Genomic DNA, 16,914 nt, shown 5'->3' with positions numbered 1-16,914 from the left:
ATTGGATCCAGACTCGATAAATCCGAGATTAAGGAGTACGATGAAAACGTTGTCATGGTCAATATGACATTTTTTTTTCCGTAAGTCTAAATACCGAAGAAAACTGAAAACAACAGTGTTTAATTATGCAGATACGAGGAATATAAATGAAATTTCGAACGATTCCAGTAAATTAGATGAACAAACTAATGCCGCACAGCTATTATTACAATTGAAGGTTAAACACTTTTATGGGTATAATAGGTAATTCCTTAATTTTCTGAAAATCAGTGGAATTTTATACACACATGAACGTAAAATAAAACAGTAATTGTTTCAAGAAATTGTAACAAACTATATTTACTAACAGCTAAGCTGGTTTATACGTACATTGAATAAAACCATTATGACAAGCTCAAGCAAGCTATGGTAATATTGGTTAAAGTTTTAATATTTGATTTGTATTTACATTTGTAATTGTGAAAATTATTGACTTGTTTAGTCAACAAGATTTATTTTCACAAAAAAGTGGTATCTAGACGATGCTTGGATAGTATTTAAAAATTCATTTGATAACGATACAAACAATTTTATATTAATTTAGATTAAAAGATTTGGGCATCATGACATCCATTATAAAATTACATGCAGTCTCCGGTGCTATGGATGAAAGTCCACCGTGTTATATATTACAAGTTGATGAGTTACGTATCTTGTTAGACTGTGGATGGGATGAGAATTTTAACCAAGATTTTATCAAGGAATTGAAGAGGTAATTCTTAGTGGTTTGATTAGTATAATTTCCTGATGTTAGAAATAATAGTTCCATTATCTACCCTTTAGGCACGTACATCAAATAGACGCGGTCTTGTTGTCTTATCCAGATCCACTTCACTTAGGCGCCCTTCCATATTTGGTTGGAAAATGTGGCCTAAGTTGTCCCATATATGCCACGATTCCTGTATATAAAATGGGTCAGATGTTTATGTACGATATGTATCAGGTATTGCTGCTCACTTTTTCCTGGATGTATGTAGAATTATGTATTTGTTATATTAAACTACATTCCTTTCAGTCACGTCATAATATGGAAGATTTTGATTTGTTTACTTTGGATGATGTGGATGCTGCTTTTGATAAGATTGTACAGTTGAAATATAATCAAAGTATTTCAATGAAAGGAAAAGGATACGGCGTCACGTTAACACCGTTACCAGCAGGTCATATGATCGGTGGAACCATGTGGAAAATTGTAAAAGTAGGAGAAGAAGACATTATCTATGCCATAGACTTTAATCACAAGAAAGAAAGACATTTAAACGGTTGCGAACTAGACAGATTGCAGCGACCATCATTATTGATAACTGATGCTTTTAATGCAACATATCAACAAGCCAGGCGGAGGACGAGAGATGAGAAATTAATGAGTATGTTCAATGAATTTATGGCAGAAATAATCTTTTAAATAATAATTATTGTTTTCTTAATTACAGCTAACATTCTCCAAACTCTTCGAGGCGGAGGTAATGTTTTGGTAGGCGTAGACACTGCAGGCAGAGTATTGGAATTGGCTCATATGCTTGACCAGCTCTGGCGCAATAAAGAATCTGGTCTACTGGCATATTCTTTAGCCCTTCTCAATAATGTAAGCTACAATGTTGTCGAGTTTGCTAAATCGCAAATCGAATGGATGAGCGACAAATTAATGAGGAGCTTTGAAGGAGCTAGAAACAATCCGTTTCAATTCAAACATTTACAACTGTGTCATAGTATGGCAGAACTCAGTCAAGTTCCAAGTCCAAAGGTAAGCGCAAAATGAAAATGACATCACGGAAGTCTTAAAATATCACCCTAACTTAATTTAATAATCCTAATCGTAGGTTGTCCTAGCCAGTACACCAGATATGGAATGTGGTTTTTCACGAGAACTTTTTCTACAATGGTGTAACAATCCTCAAAACAGTATTATATTAACAAGCCGAACATCTCCAGGAACACTTGCTAGAGATTTAGTAGAAAAAGGAGGAAATAGGAATCTTGTTTTAGAAATAAAACGACGTGTAAAATTGGAAGGACTTGAATTAGAAGAACATCAAAAGAGAGAAAAGTTAAAACAAGAACAAATAAAGCAGGAAAACATGTAATTATTGTAGTCTATGATTATGATTCATTCTTATCATTTTTTAATAACAGTATTTATATAGATGGAACGATCTTAGGGAAACTGCAAATGTCAGTTCAGAATCCGAAGATGAAATAGAGGTGGGAGGTGCAAGAGGGAAACATGATTTATTGGTTAAGCAAGAAACTAAACCAGGATTTTTTAAGCAAAGTAAAAAGCAGCATCCAATGTTTCCGTTCATAGAAGAGAAAATAAAAATTGACGAATATGGGGAAATTATTAAGTAAGAAGACTATCAAAGAATTATTTAATATTTCAATATGTATTTTGTATTTATGCATCTAGTTACATCGATATATTGAAAAGATGTATTTAAGTATTACTAAATTATTTATTTATTTTTCAGGCCTGAAGAGTACAAAATAGCAGAAACAATACCTGAGTCTGAAGATAACAAAGAGAATTTAGAAGTAAAGCAGGAAGAATCCTCGCATCATCCAGAAATAACAACAGATATTCCCACTAAATGTATTCAAGTCACTCGCACAGTAACTGTTAATGCAGCAGTTACATACATTGATTTTGAAGGCAGATCCGATGGAGAATCGCTTCAAAAGATTTTAGCACAATTAAGACCTCGTAGAGTTGTATTCGTACGAGGTTCTCCATCCGATACCGCAGTATTGGCACGACAAGCGCAAAGTGCTGGAGCCAGAGTATTTATTCCTGAAAGAGGGGAAACTCTTGATGCTACTACCGAAACACACATCTATCAAGTAAATTCCTTGATTCTTCTTTTACAATTACTAGTTTCCCATCGGTGGTACAAAGTAATTATAACAATTATAAATTTAGGTTCGTCTGACCGATGCTCTGGTTAGTGGGTTAAATTTTTCAAAAGGTAGAGGAGATACAGAAGTTGCCTGGGTTGATGCAATGATGACTGCTCGCGATCAAATTTGCCGAGACGCTGTTGCTGATAACGATCCACCCGATAAGGTGGTCCAAAATGACAAAATACTTACGCTGGAACCTTTGGCCTTTAATGAGGTATGCTTTCCTACTTACATATACAATAATTTTTAACTAATATATTAATCACACAATTCTGAAACCTTTTAGATACCAGGGCATCAAACAACCTTCATTAATGAACTAAAATTATCAGATTTTAAACAAGTTTTAAACAAAAGTAATATTCCATCTGAGTTTAGTGGCGGTGTCTTGTGGTGCTGTAATAATACTATTGCTGTGAGAAGGGTAAGTTCGTATCTGCAGAGAAAATATTTTAAAACTTTTATAGCCACATCCTTTGTATACATAGCTTCTCTTTTTCAACTTTATATTTTCGTATAAAATATTTTACCATTGTTGCAGCATGAAGCAGGGAAAGTTGTACTCGAAGGTTGTATTTCTGAAGAATATTATAAAGTCAGAGAATTATTATATGAACAATATGCAATAGTATAAAAAGCAGGTCTTGCTACTACGTTCTGTCAACTTTTTACTGTAAGTTTTGTATAATATTAATTATTATATATACATTCTTAATTGTACATAACTTTTTTCATCCCTGATGCACAAAATGTTGCATATCCTTATCCTAGGAATAAAATTCCATATTTCACTGTATTTTACTTAATATTGTACTGACTGCGAAACTTTTACCCCGTGTGTGAGCACCTGTTACCCCTCAGTGGCGGCTCAACTGATCTCTGCCAGGGGGTCTGTTACGTAAAGCAAATTGAGCGAAAATGTGAAAAATGACTAGCTCACGGTATTACTCGCGCACTCACGATGGCGGTACTATCTACCAGTAGCCGTTGACGGCTCACGTACTCGTGATGGTAATACCTTGCGGCTGTTGACGGTGGTGGCTTACCAACGCTTACCGACACTGCTCGATTTTGATGGTAAGGGAAGAACATTCGTGGCACCCACTTTGACTTTACCCTTCACTTACCTTACTTATTTTACGAGAAAGTGAAATTATACCTTAATTAAATTCTACTTCACAGCTAGTTCGCGGATCGGTATCATCCCATAAGGATGATACCGATCCCCCAGGTCCCGCCACGAGGAGGCCGCTGCGATTGGGACCCGCCTAAGCATAGGCACCTGGTTCCGTTGAGTTCCCGGCGTCCCGGGAACTCGCAGAACCAGGATTTCATAACCCATACAGCACACCACTCGCATACGATACGCATCCGTCCATTCAACGCATCACTGGCATACCATACTCATCCGTCCATACAACGCTCGCCGCAGAGTACAGGGTAAGTCGCCGAGTACATTGCCAGTTAGCATAGAATTAAGGATATAATTTGCCGGAAGGGCATACTACTTCTAACGCGAACAATTTAGCAGATTCCACCGTCACCGACGACTAACCCGGCTCGGCTGTCGGCCCGCGAATACGAGTTTCAGTCGACGGGCTTGTCCCGTCTTACAGCAGGCAGAGCCCCCGCGGGATGCCGCCAGAGCGAAACAACGTATCGCGCGACCGACAACCTGAGCCAGGTAGCCTTGCACGCCGTAGCTTAGCTACGACGTACTAGGTGCCGACGGAAGCTGCCGGATACACTAAAGGTACGGCCACGCCGTACCTGCAAAAATCTATTTCGGTTAACACGCACAATCCGGAATTACTAGCTGCATGGAAACGTACCCGACAACTTCCTGTCCGCAATTTACAATTACGCACGCACGCAACGAGTGCTTCCACTTTTAACTACGTTAAGCTAGTCATACAAAAAAAAAAACACGCTAAGTGGAATCACTCACGCAGCTATTTGCGAATCGGTGGTTTCGAACAATAGTTGGAAACCACCGATCCTCCAGGCTCACCACGTGGAGGTTGCTGCGCACCGAAGCCCTTTACAAACGTAATAAATTAGGTTAAATATATTAAGAAAGAGAACGGAAGGGAGCGGGAATGTCACCCATAAGGCCCGATTTTACATCCCAAGTTAACCGAAGTTTGATTTTTAACCGTTAGGTGTAACCGTAGGTTAAAACTGGGGTTAACCGTTAGGTTTAACCGTAGGTTAAAACTGAGGTTAACCGATAGGTTTAACCGTGGGTTAAAACTGGGGTTAACCGTAGGTTAAAACTGGGGTTAACCGTAGGTTAAAACTGCGGTTAACCGTTAATTTTAACCGTAGGTTAAAACTGGGGTTAAACCAGTTACGGTACAAGCAGGTAACCCGATGTTTACCCTTCGGATGACCAAAGGGTAATAATGCTCCGAGCACGCGCTCGGCCTTATATAGGGTGCCCGACCCCGGCATGCGCATGCGCAGTTCCTTATCACACCTGTGTATATTCCAATTTTGGAATTTCTTTATAATAACGGAATTTCATGGCTACGGAACCCTTTTTTAGGGTCTTTATATTCATGTTATAAAATTTCAAACGATTAGGTACACCTAGCTTGTGAAAAATGTCCTTATCAATCCACCCCTCGGTTGCCTCTTTCTCGTCACCTTAACGGAAAATCCGTAATTATAAGAAGATGCAATTAGAGTACAAGGGTACCTTTTTCAGGTATCTGCGGTCAGGTGTCGACCGGGAGAAGCGACGGTACGGTAAATGAGGACTCCCGATTATCACAAAATCCTTATCATCATAAAATCCCCAAATTCTAATAATCAATTTTGAAATATATTAATCAACTATGTATTAGATATTTTTGTGGCAAAAAACGGTGAAAGCTGACGTACGAAACGAGAGGGCAGCACAGAATGCGATCGCGCGACCCTGCCCGTGAGCAATCTCCCAACTCATCTCTGATATACATGTGGTTTAAGGACTGCAAGAGTTGGCAATGCTGATTGATTCTGTCCCTGTCTCTCTGTCCCTCTCTGTATGGAACATCTGTTAACTTCAGTGGACTCGAGCGATCGAAGAAGTTGTGTGCTTATCAATTTTCTAACCTACCACTTAACGAATGTTGCGCTAGTCTAGTGACAAATTGTCACGGGTACGCTTAGTGATAATTAATTTAATAACAATACCATGATGTCACGATCTGTGAGGGCAGAGACTCGAAGTCGTGCCAAGGACGATATTAAGCGTGTGATGCAAGTTGTTGATAAAGTTCGCCATTGGTAATTTAATGATTCAGTCGGTTAGTTAAACTCACAAAGATAGGGTTAATAATATTTCCTTTGCAGGGAAAAAAAATGGGTAACGATAGGAGAAACCACAATGAAAATTTATAAATGGGTCCCCATATCGACGCTTGAACAGGTATTTTAATTGACATGATTATACATTTTCTACAGATTCTTTAACATGGTAACGAACCTTTGGACGGCTTAGTAATGCGAATGATTTTTGTTTCAATTGTGTGCCTTGGTTCGTTGTCTGATATTCCCTCAAAACATTTATGTAATTTTAGATATGTTAGCATCCATGTTACGATTATACTAAATGCATTTTAAAATTCTATATTCATACTTTGAAGTAGTCATATTAAATTACATTGAGGTAAATATAATATAATTAATAAATTGTCCACCGACGTATGTTGTGATTAGATATAAATAAATAGAAAATTGAATCACGTAACCAGAACATATTTTGTATTAAATATTTTACAGAAAAAGAAGGGAAAGACGGTGGTTGATAAAGAAAATGGCATAAGTAGGAAAGGAGGCATAGATTCATGTAATTCCAATTTTGGTCTCACTGAAGATTCTAACACGTGTAAGCATTGTTTCTTGTTTTCTTTAAACAAATTTTTTAACCACTAACAATAATTAATTCATTGTATTTCTTTATAATAGGTTTCTCCACTGTAAGCGATTCTCAAGGGTTAACCGATTTCTCAACACATCTGGGATTCTCAGAAGATTCAAACTCACAAAATAGTGAACTTGCGCCTAAGAGGCTAAAGACTGATTGAATGGCTGTAACTTTTAACCTGTGAGTGAGAAACATAACTGCAGATTGCGTCTTTTGAAGTCGTATGCACACGAGATTCTTACATTGAGGCTCTTCGATGTCGAGTATCATAAAAAGAACCTTTTATTTGGACCAATCTACTTTTGCACTTTATTACAGACAACCATTTTAGTTTCAGTGCAGTCAATGTACTAACAAAAGTTTCAAAATTGCTGTGAATTATACATAGTGGTTGATTATAATTGATTATGACATTACGGCATTGATCACCCGATAATTGTTTTTGTTGAATCAGATATAAATACATAATTTATTGGAATTAAAAAAATCCGATAATGATATTAATGTTGAGTTTAAAGGTCCATTAATAGCGTATCGACGTTTGGGACATGATTTACAGCTTGTGTATACAATTAGTATATAGAAGCAATAAGACGATTGAGATTCATTTTGAGAATCCTTCAGTGCGACTGCCATGAACCAAAAAATATCAGATTATCATTATAAACAGTCTGTATATTAAATATGTTCTTAGAATCATGAGAGTACTATAAACGAGCTTATAGCTAATGCACTTTTTTGAGAAAATTCGTGTACACTTAATAGACTCTCATATTCTATGCTGGAACTTGAATTTTTTGTCAAAGGAAGTGAACGCATCAATGTTTGTCTTACGACTAGGTACGTACAAATAATGTTAAAGGAGAATGGTACTGGAATATTTAATTTATTAGAATTCATAAAATCTTCCGTGTCCAGCTCTCATACTAAATTGTTTATTTCTTGTGATACATTTGTACATATTTCCGATACGGTTTTAGCTAAATAACGCGTATGTATAACATCAGCATTCCCTGACATGTTCTGTTAGTAAGATATGTAAAAAAGAAACAATTTCCTATGAGAATAAACGTGAAAATCAGTATGAAACATCGTGTATAAAAATATTAACCTACAAAATTTCGCGTTACCGATTTATTCATGATTTTCCTATGCTATAACTATGAATTGGTATAAGGAGATATAACGCCAATGGTCGGTTTCACAGAAAGTAACCCCAGAATCAAAGTTTTAATCTCTTCTGTATACCCAGTTTGAAGAAAAGTTTCATGAACGAGAACTCTTTAACGCCATTTTCACATCGCCTTGATGTATCATTTTTTGCTCATCGACGGTCTAATCGCGTCTGCAGCCGTAATTACAATTTCTAGTAATTTACCAAGGCAACACTTTACCATCGTGTTGCACGTATGTGCCGTTATCATTCTCGGTAAGACCTTGTAAAACGGAGAGCATGCCGCTGACGCTGATATCGACGTCCAGAGTAGCATTGATTCCACCCATGTCGGTTCGAACCCAGCCAGGATGCATACACGCCACCAAAATGCCGTCATCTTTCAAGTCAATGCTCATGGACTTCGCCGCCGCATTCAGTGCAGACTAGTAATGACAAATGGTATCATTTTCACACAAGTCCCAGATGGAAACCCATTGAACACAAAACTTAACAGTTACGTAACTTAAAACTAACTAGTTACATCACATTTGTTACAATTCAGTAACTTAACAGTTATGTAACATGGAGCTAACAGGTTACATAACATTTGTTGCTATCATTCACCTTAAGCTATCACCTTAAGTGCTTCGATTACAAATCTCTAAGATTGATTGTTACGCGAGAAGCGAGCTATAGTAAAGAAGAAACGATTTATTGTTACGTGTGTAACCAGCTATAGTAAAAGGAGAATCTGCAAACCTTGCTACAGCGATAAGGATAAAATCCGCCGCTGGTATTGTCCGTAATACTGCCAAGCGAAGAACTCATATGGATAATCGCAGCTCGCGAAATGTTCATCGCACCCTTATCAGGGTATATGCTAGAAGCCTGCTTCAGTAGTGGTAGACAAGCCTATAAAAACATATTTTGGGTGATAAAAAAATCGGTACGTGGGTTGGTAAAATTATACATACCAAATTACACTTGATCAATTTTGTCTACCTCAGTTGACTAAAATGTATTGGTTAAATCATTTTGTTGCTTTTAGAAAATATCTCAGTGAATGAACTAAATATTTTGGTTACATGTGCCAAGTTGTTTTAGTGTTTGGTGCGATTTACCACAATATTTGATGTTATCAACCAAAAGTTATTCAACAAAGGATTTGGTCATAACAAAAGATTTGGTTCTCGGTATAATAACCATATTTTATAAACGAAACAACACAAGTTTTATTGACTTAACAAACAAATGTAAATTCAAATGAATGCATAAAGCTTTCTTTTTTTTTCTCTTACCTTACTCAACATTATTGGAGCGACCGTGTTGACCTTGAATGTATCCAGAAGTTGTTCCTCCTTGACTAGATTCAATCGTGCAAATTTGTTCGCAATGCCGGCATTGTTGATAAGGACATTAAGACCATTTTCTCCAACCTTCTCGCTTATGATCTGGATCACTCTGTCGTAACTCTTCGTATCAGTTACATCTATAAATGAGAAGAAAAGTAATTTTTTTCTTTTAAGTTTTCAATCTATCTAGACACTAAGTTGTTCGTAGAAAATATTTAAGCAAAGCATACGAAAAAATGTTTTTCTGAAACATTTCGTTTAAACGTGCGTTAAAAATCAATGAAATGTTTTTAACATACATGTACCGACCAAACACGGTAACGTAACAATAATATAACCATGTTGAAATAACTAAGCCTTGATCCACTTAAACCTCTCGTCCTACTTTTCCCTTAGTTATAATTCAATCCTCAAGCCAAAGGTAATAATATAATTACAGATTTTTAATGTTTCTGAAGCGGTGGACTGCTAGTGGTTCTTTTTACAAGTGATCTGCATATATCTTTGTATACATATGTATAATGCGCTCGTACGACTTGACAATTAACAAAAAAGTAATGGAATATTGTTTTTAGGACTAAGAACTATTAATCAAAGTGATAAAAGGAAATCAGATTTTTCCACAGCTCCATTGTGGTGTAACTCCTTACGTCTATATCAGATTAGTTTGCAGAGATTTATCGTAATTACTTCGTCTTACGTGTGCAGTCACTTTTACGCTTCTAATTTCAACGCGAGTGAATGATTCTCAGTTTCTTACCCAATTCAATAATGTGAACATTTCCCGACTTGTCAGCAATTTCCTTCAGCTCCTAGAAAAAAGAAATCCATCATCGCACCTTGAGATATGAGTAAGGGCCAAATACTTCATTTTCATTCCCTTGGAAATCAGTAAAAACGATTTCCTTCTTTTAGAGCCGATTGCCTTTGATTTCATATGATTCGATTCGGTAACAAGGGACGTTCGGCCTTAAAAGAGTGTAGCAAAAATGTTGAGTTACGGTTATTGCAGGGTCTCGAAGGTCCAGGAACTTATCCGGTAGTTTTTGTAGAAAGGGACTCATGGTTTTTAGGAAGAGGAATTTTGGGTTCGAGTGACTCATAAATTGTCGTTATCCGAGTTAACTCGTGCCGGAGCGACTTGCGTCGTAAAATTGCCGGTCAACAATGTGTTAATCAGTTTCTTATAAATATTCCACTTTCGTCGAGCACAAAAAATGAAGAAAAATACGAAGCCTTTCTACGTCCAAAATCCGAAACTACGGATTCAAGTGAAGAGAAGAAACTGAAATCAGCTGAGCGTATTAGAAAATTTCGTTCGAGGCAATTGTAATGTCCGCCCTATTTTTCATTAATAAGAATTGTTTTATTTAAGCTGTTGGATGATGCGCCTAAATCCCATTGTTAGTCCGTTATCAGGGTCTTCCGCTTTTGCGCTCTGTTAGCTAAAACTGATTTCTTGTCGAAATTTCTAAAGACCATGGCGCCTTCCGAGAGATCTTCGATCGAACCAATAGTCCGCTTCTTTTTCTAGGAAGAGAGACAGATTTTCACCAAACTCCGACTAGTAAGGACTAAAGCAGAAATAAAATACTCCAAACTCGTTCTCGTCCGCTCATTGCTTGTGGATTCATTACACAAAATGAAAATAAAACATTGTGCGGGCTAAAGGACATATACAAGACATACATATAAAAGACATTCATGATCCCATGTCTATCCCACGAGGGAAAGACATTTGTTTACCTTTTTTTTATCTAATTTGCGTATATTAAAAATGAGATATTTCGCGATATGTCGAGGACTGCGGACGTTATCGAAAGAGTCGAGGTCCGGGATACAGAAATCGCACTTCGCGGGATTATTAGCGGATTCCAAGAATGCCCATGAGTGGGCGTTTTCTATCCGGCTCTACGATGACTAGACAAGCAGGCGAAGGGGAGCGAAGGTCGGTTAGTGTCGCGCCGCGACACCAGAGGGCAGAGGAAGCGGTGTCGCCGGTTCTTGCTTCAGTTCTACCTATGCCCTAGAGGAAAGGGGACGTGCAATCGTAGTTCGCGTCCTAACAAAGTTCAACGGTTAACAAAAAGCACGCCGCGATATATATTACCCTGAAAGTTCTGATCTTGAAAGTATAGCCATGGCACCCATCGGTAAGTGATCTTGAACGCGGTTACATAAAACCGGGAAAAGTAGCCTTCCCATAATTAATCGTATTATCGATAAGACCATGCTAACCGATCCATACGGATTTAACTTGACTTATTAAGTAATTGGATTTAACCGCACGGGTTACAAATTGTTACGATTTATCGTAACGCGTGTACCCGCATTGAAATGGGCCTTGTACTCACCGCGGCTTTGGCAACGTCGCGGCAAGTCGCGAAAATGCTCTCCGGCGGCTGTGGCAACCTTAGCAGGTGCTTAACTAGCCCCAGACCGATGCCTCGATTGCAGCCTGTTATCAGGATCGACTTCATTCTTGCACTGCGTCGCAGCCGGCTTTGTGGGCTCTTCGAAACGTCGCTTATAAGTCGAATGCTTGCCCCCGAATGCCGGGATGCGTCGCAGCGCAGCGCGAGAGTCTCTCGGCGCCATTTTATTTCTGATGGGAATCAAGGTCGGTTTACTGCAACGGTTTCCAATGCGTATGGTGGGCCGTGACTCGGTGTACATTCGCGCAGGCTGGAATTCTCCGTGAAGAAGGGGACGCTCAAAGCACGCAATTTTTAAGCTAAATGGTGAAGCATAGACTCAAGTTCTTTTCTATACTTTCAACGGCTTTTCATCTTCCCGCCTATAACACACTACCTCTCAACAATTTTCGATTTACAAGATATCTACCTTTGTTTAACGATATTACTAGACCGAAAATGCTAGTGATCTCGTTCCTTCATGCAGCGAATGCGTGATTCGGCGAATAAACTCACGTGAGATGAAAGTGAGAAGTGAGCGCTCTCGTCAAAGATACGTAATAAACACCCAGGTTGGTTCGGCGGTTGCGCGGTGCGCGCGCAGCTGGCTGTCGTGAAGTCGGCGCCAGTCGGCGTGGCCAATCGAGATCGCGGCCATGGCGACGTTGACACTGTTCGCGAGGCTTGTGCCTTTTCGAAGGCCGCACGGCAAGCTTTTGGATTTGTCCTGGTCCAGGAGGAACGCTTACATGTCGGGGTTGACAACGGCGGCATGCATCTGCAGTGAGTTGCTTTCCACGTGGTTCCGTTACCCGTCAAGCCGGCCTGGAATAACTGTCATTACGTAAACTCGGCAAGTGAGAGAGCGCACGGGAAATCGGCTGCGCAGCCGGTAGAGACGTTCCATCGCGGAAGGGGAAAGTGCTTTTTCACACCTTTTGTAACCGCCCAATGCGCGCGCATTTTGCATCACCACTCGATAAATGAGGTTGGCGAAATTGGAATAGGTTAGGTTAGTCCGACCTATAGGGTGACCACGTGGTGGCCGATGGTCGTGTAAACTAATGAAGATGAGAAGGCGGAAATGTCACTGCTCCAAAACCCAATAAAATACTCACCAAAAAATATCTAAAAATCAAGGTTACGTTTTTTGTTTTCCACCTAGTTGAATATTAATTCGCCAATGAAAAAATATATTTGAATAATTAATTAAAAAATTCATTCACAATAGCATTCTCTTTTCTCTCTTAGTTTATCAATCTCTCACGTGTTCCCAAAGTTTATGGCGGTGATATGTAGACTCCCAATTATGCTAACTGAAATATAATAATTCTAATGATACTGATTAAAACGTTTCAGCGGAATCAAAGTACATGTACGATTTGCTTGTCATCGGTGGTGGCTCCGGTGGATTAGCTGCAGCTAAAGAAGCGGTCGAACATGGAGCTAAAGTTGCGGTGCTCGATTACGTTACTCCTTCACCACGAGGAACAAAATGGGGACTAGGTGGTACCTGTGTCAATGTGGGCTGCATTCCAAAGAAATTGATGCATCAAGCAGCGTTACTTGGCGAAGCGATACACGTATGTTGCATCATGTACCTATAGTCCCATTACCATGTACATTGACCAGTCATATATTTTGGGACAAATATTTTAAATCAGTGAAAGAAGTTGTCACAGCTGACTATTGAACTGAACTATTGTAATTCGAGCATTCAGATTGTAGAAATATTAATATTAATGGTGTGTTGTAATTTCAACAGGATGCGGCGTACTATGGATGGCGATTACCAGATCCATCCGCTATCTGCAATGACTGGGAGACTCTGAGGACTGCTGTACAGAATCATATAAAATCAGTCAATTGGGTCACCCGTGTCGAGCTCAGAAACAAGTTAGTTAACATTTAATTGTTACATTTGTAGTTAATGCATAAATGTACTTGTTAAAATTGCGTTCATACAGAGCGAGGCATAATTAAGTACCTGACTTGGGTTGTTTACATTTTTTTAATAAACGTTACACTGCAAGGTAAATAAGAAGGAGCAAAGTGTAACATTAATTAGCCAGCCACCTAATATTTTAAGCATTTCTAGAATCTGACTTATGGTGAATTTAAATTAATTAACTAATTGTTTAACAAGTTCGAAATGTGTGTTTTGAAAATTATTCGTTTCTTGGGTTCTGTTTTAATGCGATTATGTTACACAATTGCAGGAAAATTGAGTTCCTGAATGCTTTAGGTTACTTCAAGGACCCTCACACTGTAATTGGTGTATTAAAATCCGGAGAGGAGAAAGTTCTTACGGCTGAGAATATTTTGATCGCAGTAGGCGGGAGACCCAAATATCCTGATATTCCCGGTGCTGTCGAATATGGCATAACTAGTGATGACATTTTCAGTCTTGATCATCCGCCAGGCAAAACACTCGTCGTCGGAGCTGGATGTATCCTTTTCAACCTGGTCATTATATTCAGTATTACACCGTTAAAACCATCTGTTCGAAATATGGATACATTCGAAAGTGTTTGATATATCGAAACATTTTTAACGGTGTAGATGTAGATACATTCAAGCAAATAATCCTTAACCACGTGCATAGACATTGGCCTTGAATGCGCAGGATTTTTGAATGGCTTGGGTTTCGATGCAACTATAATGGTGCGATCCATAGTTCTTCGGGGATTTGATCAGCAAATGGCGAACATTGTTGCGACTGAAATGGAAGATCGAGGTGTCCACTTCATTTATCAAGCCAAACCGAAAGCCATCATAAAGCAGGACGATGGACGGCTTCTTGTACATTATATCGATAAAGTAAATACAAACTTCTATTTCATCGTGGAGCGTCTTTTACATTTCATGATAAATTTGTTTGAAAAAAGGATTTAATGCAAACACTTTACATCGTTAGGAAGGGCAGACCCAGAAAGACGTTTTTGACACCGTGCTTTTCGCCATTGGCCGGCGAGCTCTGACAAAGGAATTAAAACCTGAAAATGCTGGAATTGTTATTGTACCAGACACTGGGAAGGTGGAGGATCGTAGCGAACAAACTAATGTACCAAATATTTACGCCGTTGGAGATGTTCTTCATGTACGTTGCATGACCATATGATTAGTGCGGCGTCCTAAATGATTATGGAATTAAATGTAATTTTCTTTCAATTCCTTTAGAAAAAACCGGAATTGACCCCGGTCGCAATCCACGCTGGCAAGTTACTAGCTAGACGTCTTTTCGGCAACTCGACGGAACAGATGGACTACGATAACGTGGCAACTACCGTTTTTAGTCCATTGGAATATGGTTGCGTAGGTCTCAGCGAAGAACAAGCTGCAGCCATTCACGGCGAAGATAACATAGAAGTCTATCACGCTTATTACAAGCCCACTGAATTCTTTGTTCCCCAGAAGAGTGTGTCTCACTGTTACATCAAGGTGGTCGCGTTACGCCATAATGAGCAGAAAGTTCTAGGAATGCACTTTATCGGACCACAGGCAGGTGAAGTCATCCAAGGTTTCGCTGCAGCGATGAAGTGAGTATTATCAATGTATTCGCTTAAGAGGTCCCATTGTTTTATTATATTCTATAAATAGTCTATAGAAATTATTTTAAATTCTTTTACTGACCTCTTGTAACTCAAGGTGATATGAAAGTCAGCCTATACATATCTGAGAAGTCAAATCGTTGGAGAAAGTATTCTCCGAATTGAATGTATCGATTTCTTTCAAATTTTACCACGTGAATACTCTTTATAAAATTCCGTTATTATTTTTAAATATTTTATTATACCTTTTGTCTTGCGATGATGAATAATTCTGTATTTGCATTTCAGGTGCAACTTAACGTTTCCTATTTTGAAGTCTACGGTTGGAATTCATCCAACCACCGCAGAAGAATTTACGCGTGTTTTTATAACAAAGCGTTCCGGAATGGACCCCACACCACAAAGCTGCTGCAGTTAGATAATTAGTAATTATGATAACATACTGGAGTCGTGCACTGATTGCATTTTTGATGTCCAGTAATGCCAGAACGACCACTAGACTAGGAACTTATGCCGTGGCACTATCAGTGATATTTTCACAAGAAGTTTAGTAGTCTACACCTGCTTGTATAATTTGGTTTACTTCGTATCAGAATTGTAATTTTTGCATGATAATACGTACATGCTGCGATGTAATGACTTTGGTAAAATGATTTTATACGTGTATTTTACTTTATATGTATTATGTGTACATAATGTGGTTAAAATGAAGGCAACAAACAGATTAAGTTTCAAGCTAGGTTGTGTAAGAATTACCATGATCGACTTGCAGTTCGTGAAACTTTGTCGAATGTTATTTTGACGATAAGGGAGAAAAAGAAACCTGATGGATAAAATGTACACCCAATATTAATACCACCAGAGTATTATTAATTCACTTAGCTATCTCTAATACTTAGTATTTCAGTAAGAAATTGCATTGATATGCTGGAATTAAAAGTTACATTAAGGGCGCATTACATTACGAATTTGGTGAAATATTAAAGAGAAAAACTAAAGATATAATGTTCGATAGCATTCAGACTTCAGTAGAGATATCCATGTTTTCCGTATATTTGATAATATCATTAATATCCTTTTGACAAAAATTACACAATGCAGGTTCATTTCTTACTTGACTTTTCTCCGAGAGTTTCTCAATATGCAAACTCTTTAAACGAATAAAGATCTTGGGAGAAATAATTTGATGCAACACAGAGTTAAGTGTTTCATGACAAGAACACAAAATATAATAGAAAATACAAAATCGTCGAAGAATAATGAGAATTGTTACCATGTTTTCAATGTCGGAGTACAGTAACCAGTGTTAAGTTATACTGTAATTTTATTTGGGTGGATGGTATACAATCAATGCTACTTAACTTGGGAAAACCACCGAGTGATAATATTTATAAGAGAATTTAATGACTACGGCTCAAAAGATAGTTATGTTTCACTGTGACGTTGAATGCTGTAACCACATCGGTGATTTTTATACATGTTATTTTAACTGCTATTCCATTTAATTCATCTAAGATTCTTTTTTTTGTAAAACGAAATTCATTTTGAAATATATAATGCCTGGGCAATAAATGACAATAGAAATCTAGTG

The 16,914-nt window shown here is 38.2% G+C and overlaps 4 protein-coding genes across 9 annotated transcripts; 3 read left to right on the top strand and 1 right to left on the bottom strand.

Annotated features, from left to right (window-relative positions):
• Nucleotides 1-47: 47 nt before the first annotated feature.
• On the top strand, nt 48-3,657 carry LOC105698231 (probable cleavage and polyadenylation specificity factor subunit 2). Of its 3 annotated transcripts, none has more exons than XM_012422289.2 (11): nt 48-217; nt 584-751; nt 823-982; nt 1,055-1,406; nt 1,473-1,783; nt 1,860-2,119; nt 2,184-2,384; nt 2,508-2,877; nt 2,957-3,151; nt 3,224-3,361; nt 3,479-3,657. In XM_012422289.2, exons 2-11 carry the CDS (start codon nt 603-605, stop codon nt 3,569-3,571), a joined length of 2,229 nt encoding a protein of 742 aa, XP_012277712.1. In that variant the 5' UTR covers nt 48-217; nt 584-602; the 3' UTR covers nt 3,572-3,657. The 3 variants fall into 3 exon arrangements, with proteins under 3 accessions (XP_012277712.1, XP_012277710.1, XP_012277713.1); XM_012422287.2 differs by having other exon boundaries at nt 48-243; XM_012422290.2 differs by lacking the exon at nt 48-217 and having other exon boundaries at nt 603-751; nt 2,199-2,384.
• Nucleotides 3,658-5,951: 2,294 nt separating this feature from the next.
• On the top strand, nt 5,952-7,939 carry LOC105698306 (B-cell CLL/lymphoma 7 protein family member B). Its single transcript, XM_012422459.2, has 4 exons — nt 5,952-6,210; nt 6,277-6,352; nt 6,706-6,811; nt 6,892-7,939. The coding sequence occupies exons 1-4, from the start codon at nt 6,119-6,121 to the stop codon at nt 7,008-7,010; spliced, it is 393 nt and encodes a 130-aa protein (XP_012277882.1). The 5' UTR covers nt 5,952-6,118; the 3' UTR covers nt 7,011-7,939.
• On the bottom strand, nt 7,764-12,325 carry LOC105698305 (C-factor). Of its 2 annotated transcripts, XM_012422457.2 has the most exons (6): nt 12,289-12,325; nt 11,713-12,092; nt 10,119-10,170; nt 9,305-9,495; nt 8,766-8,918; nt 8,225-8,449 (listed from the first exon to the last, which is right to left on the bottom strand). In XM_012422457.2, exons 2-6 carry the CDS (start codon nt 11,836-11,838, stop codon nt 8,225-8,227), a joined length of 747 nt encoding a protein of 248 aa, XP_012277880.1. In that variant the 5' UTR covers nt 11,839-12,092; nt 12,289-12,325. The 2 variants fall into 2 exon arrangements, with proteins under 2 accessions (XP_012277881.1, XP_012277880.1); XM_012422458.1 differs by lacking the exon at nt 12,289-12,325 and having other exon boundaries at nt 7,764-8,449; nt 11,713-11,838.
• LOC105698304 (thioredoxin reductase 1, mitochondrial) lies at nt 11,357-16,907 on the top strand. Of its 3 annotated transcripts, none has more exons than XM_012422455.2 (8): nt 11,357-11,511; nt 13,132-13,355; nt 13,538-13,668; nt 13,992-14,221; nt 14,378-14,592; nt 14,690-14,872; nt 14,953-15,311; nt 15,612-16,907. In XM_012422455.2, exons 1-8 carry the CDS (start codon nt 11,499-11,501, stop codon nt 15,739-15,741), a joined length of 1,485 nt encoding a protein of 494 aa, XP_012277878.1. In that variant the 5' UTR covers nt 11,357-11,498; the 3' UTR covers nt 15,742-16,907. The 3 variants fall into 3 exon arrangements, with proteins under 3 accessions (XP_012277878.1, XP_012277877.1, XP_012277879.1); XM_012422454.2 differs by lacking the exon at nt 11,357-11,511 and adding an exon at nt 12,397-12,555; XM_012422456.1 differs by lacking the exon at nt 11,357-11,511 and adding an exon at nt 12,894-12,912.
• The last annotated feature ends 7 nt before the right edge of the window (nt 16,908-16,914 follow it).

Source organism: Orussus abietinus, unplaced genomic scaffold (genome assembly GCF_000612105.2).
Source record: "Orussus abietinus isolate OABI.00-Male unplaced genomic scaffold, Oabi_2.0 scaffold14, whole genome shotgun sequence".
In the NCBI taxonomy this organism is placed as follows: domain Eukaryota; kingdom Metazoa; phylum Arthropoda; class Insecta; order Hymenoptera; family Orussidae; genus Orussus; species Orussus abietinus.
The sequence above is the reverse complement of the archived record's forward strand: the minus strand, read 5'-3'. Positions and strand labels throughout refer to the sequence as shown.

What these genes read in the sequence shown, in the direction of transcription:
- LOC105698231 (XM_012422289.2), top strand. Translation starts at nt 603, where the DNA reads ATGACATCCATTATAAAATTACATGCAGTCTCCGGTGCTATGGATGAA. An exon ending in CAAATAAAGCAGGAAAACAT is followed by an intron (nt 2,120 to 2,183) that starts GTAATTATTGTA and finishes GTATTTATATAG; the next exon opens with ATGGAACGATCTTAGGGAAA. An exon ending in AACCTTTGGCCTTTAATGAG is followed by an intron (nt 3,152 to 3,223) that starts GTATGCTTTCCT and finishes GAAACCTTTTAG; the next exon opens with ATACCAGGGCATCAAACAAC.
- LOC105698306 (XM_012422459.2), top strand. Translation starts at nt 6,119, where the DNA reads ATGATGTCACGATCTGTGAGGGCAGAGACTCGAAGTCGTGCCAAGGAC. An exon ending in GTTGATAAAGTTCGCCATTG is followed by an intron (nt 6,211 to 6,276) that starts GTAATTTAATGA and finishes TTTCCTTTGCAG; the next exon opens with GGAAAAAAAATGGGTAACGA. An exon ending in CACTGAAGATTCTAACACGT is followed by an intron (nt 6,812 to 6,891) that starts GTAAGCATTGTT and finishes TCTTTATAATAG; the next exon opens with GTTTCTCCACTGTAAGCGAT.
- LOC105698305 (XM_012422457.2), bottom strand. Translation starts at nt 11,838, where the DNA reads ATGAAGTCGATCCTGATAACAGGCTGCAATCGAGGCATCGGTCTGGGG. An exon ending in TGTTCACATTATTGAATTGG is followed by an intron (nt 9,496 to 10,118) that starts GTAAGAAACTGA and finishes TCTCATTTATAG; the next exon opens with ATGTAACTGATACGAAGAGT. An exon ending in CTCCAATAATGTTGAGTAAG is followed by an intron (nt 8,919 to 9,304) that starts GTAAGAGAAAAA and finishes ATGTTTTTATAG; the next exon opens with GCTTGTCTACCACTACTGAA.
- LOC105698304 (XM_012422454.2), top strand. Translation starts at nt 12,429, where the DNA reads ATGGCGACGTTGACACTGTTCGCGAGGCTTGTGCCTTTTCGAAGGCCG. An exon ending in TACTTGGCGAAGCGATACAC is followed by an intron (nt 13,356 to 13,537) that starts GTATGTTGCATC and finishes TAATTTCAACAG; the next exon opens with GATGCGGCGTACTATGGATG. An exon ending in TTGTACATTATATCGATAAA is followed by an intron (nt 14,593 to 14,689) that starts GTAAATACAAAC and finishes TTACATCGTTAG; the next exon opens with GAAGGGCAGACCCAGAAAGA.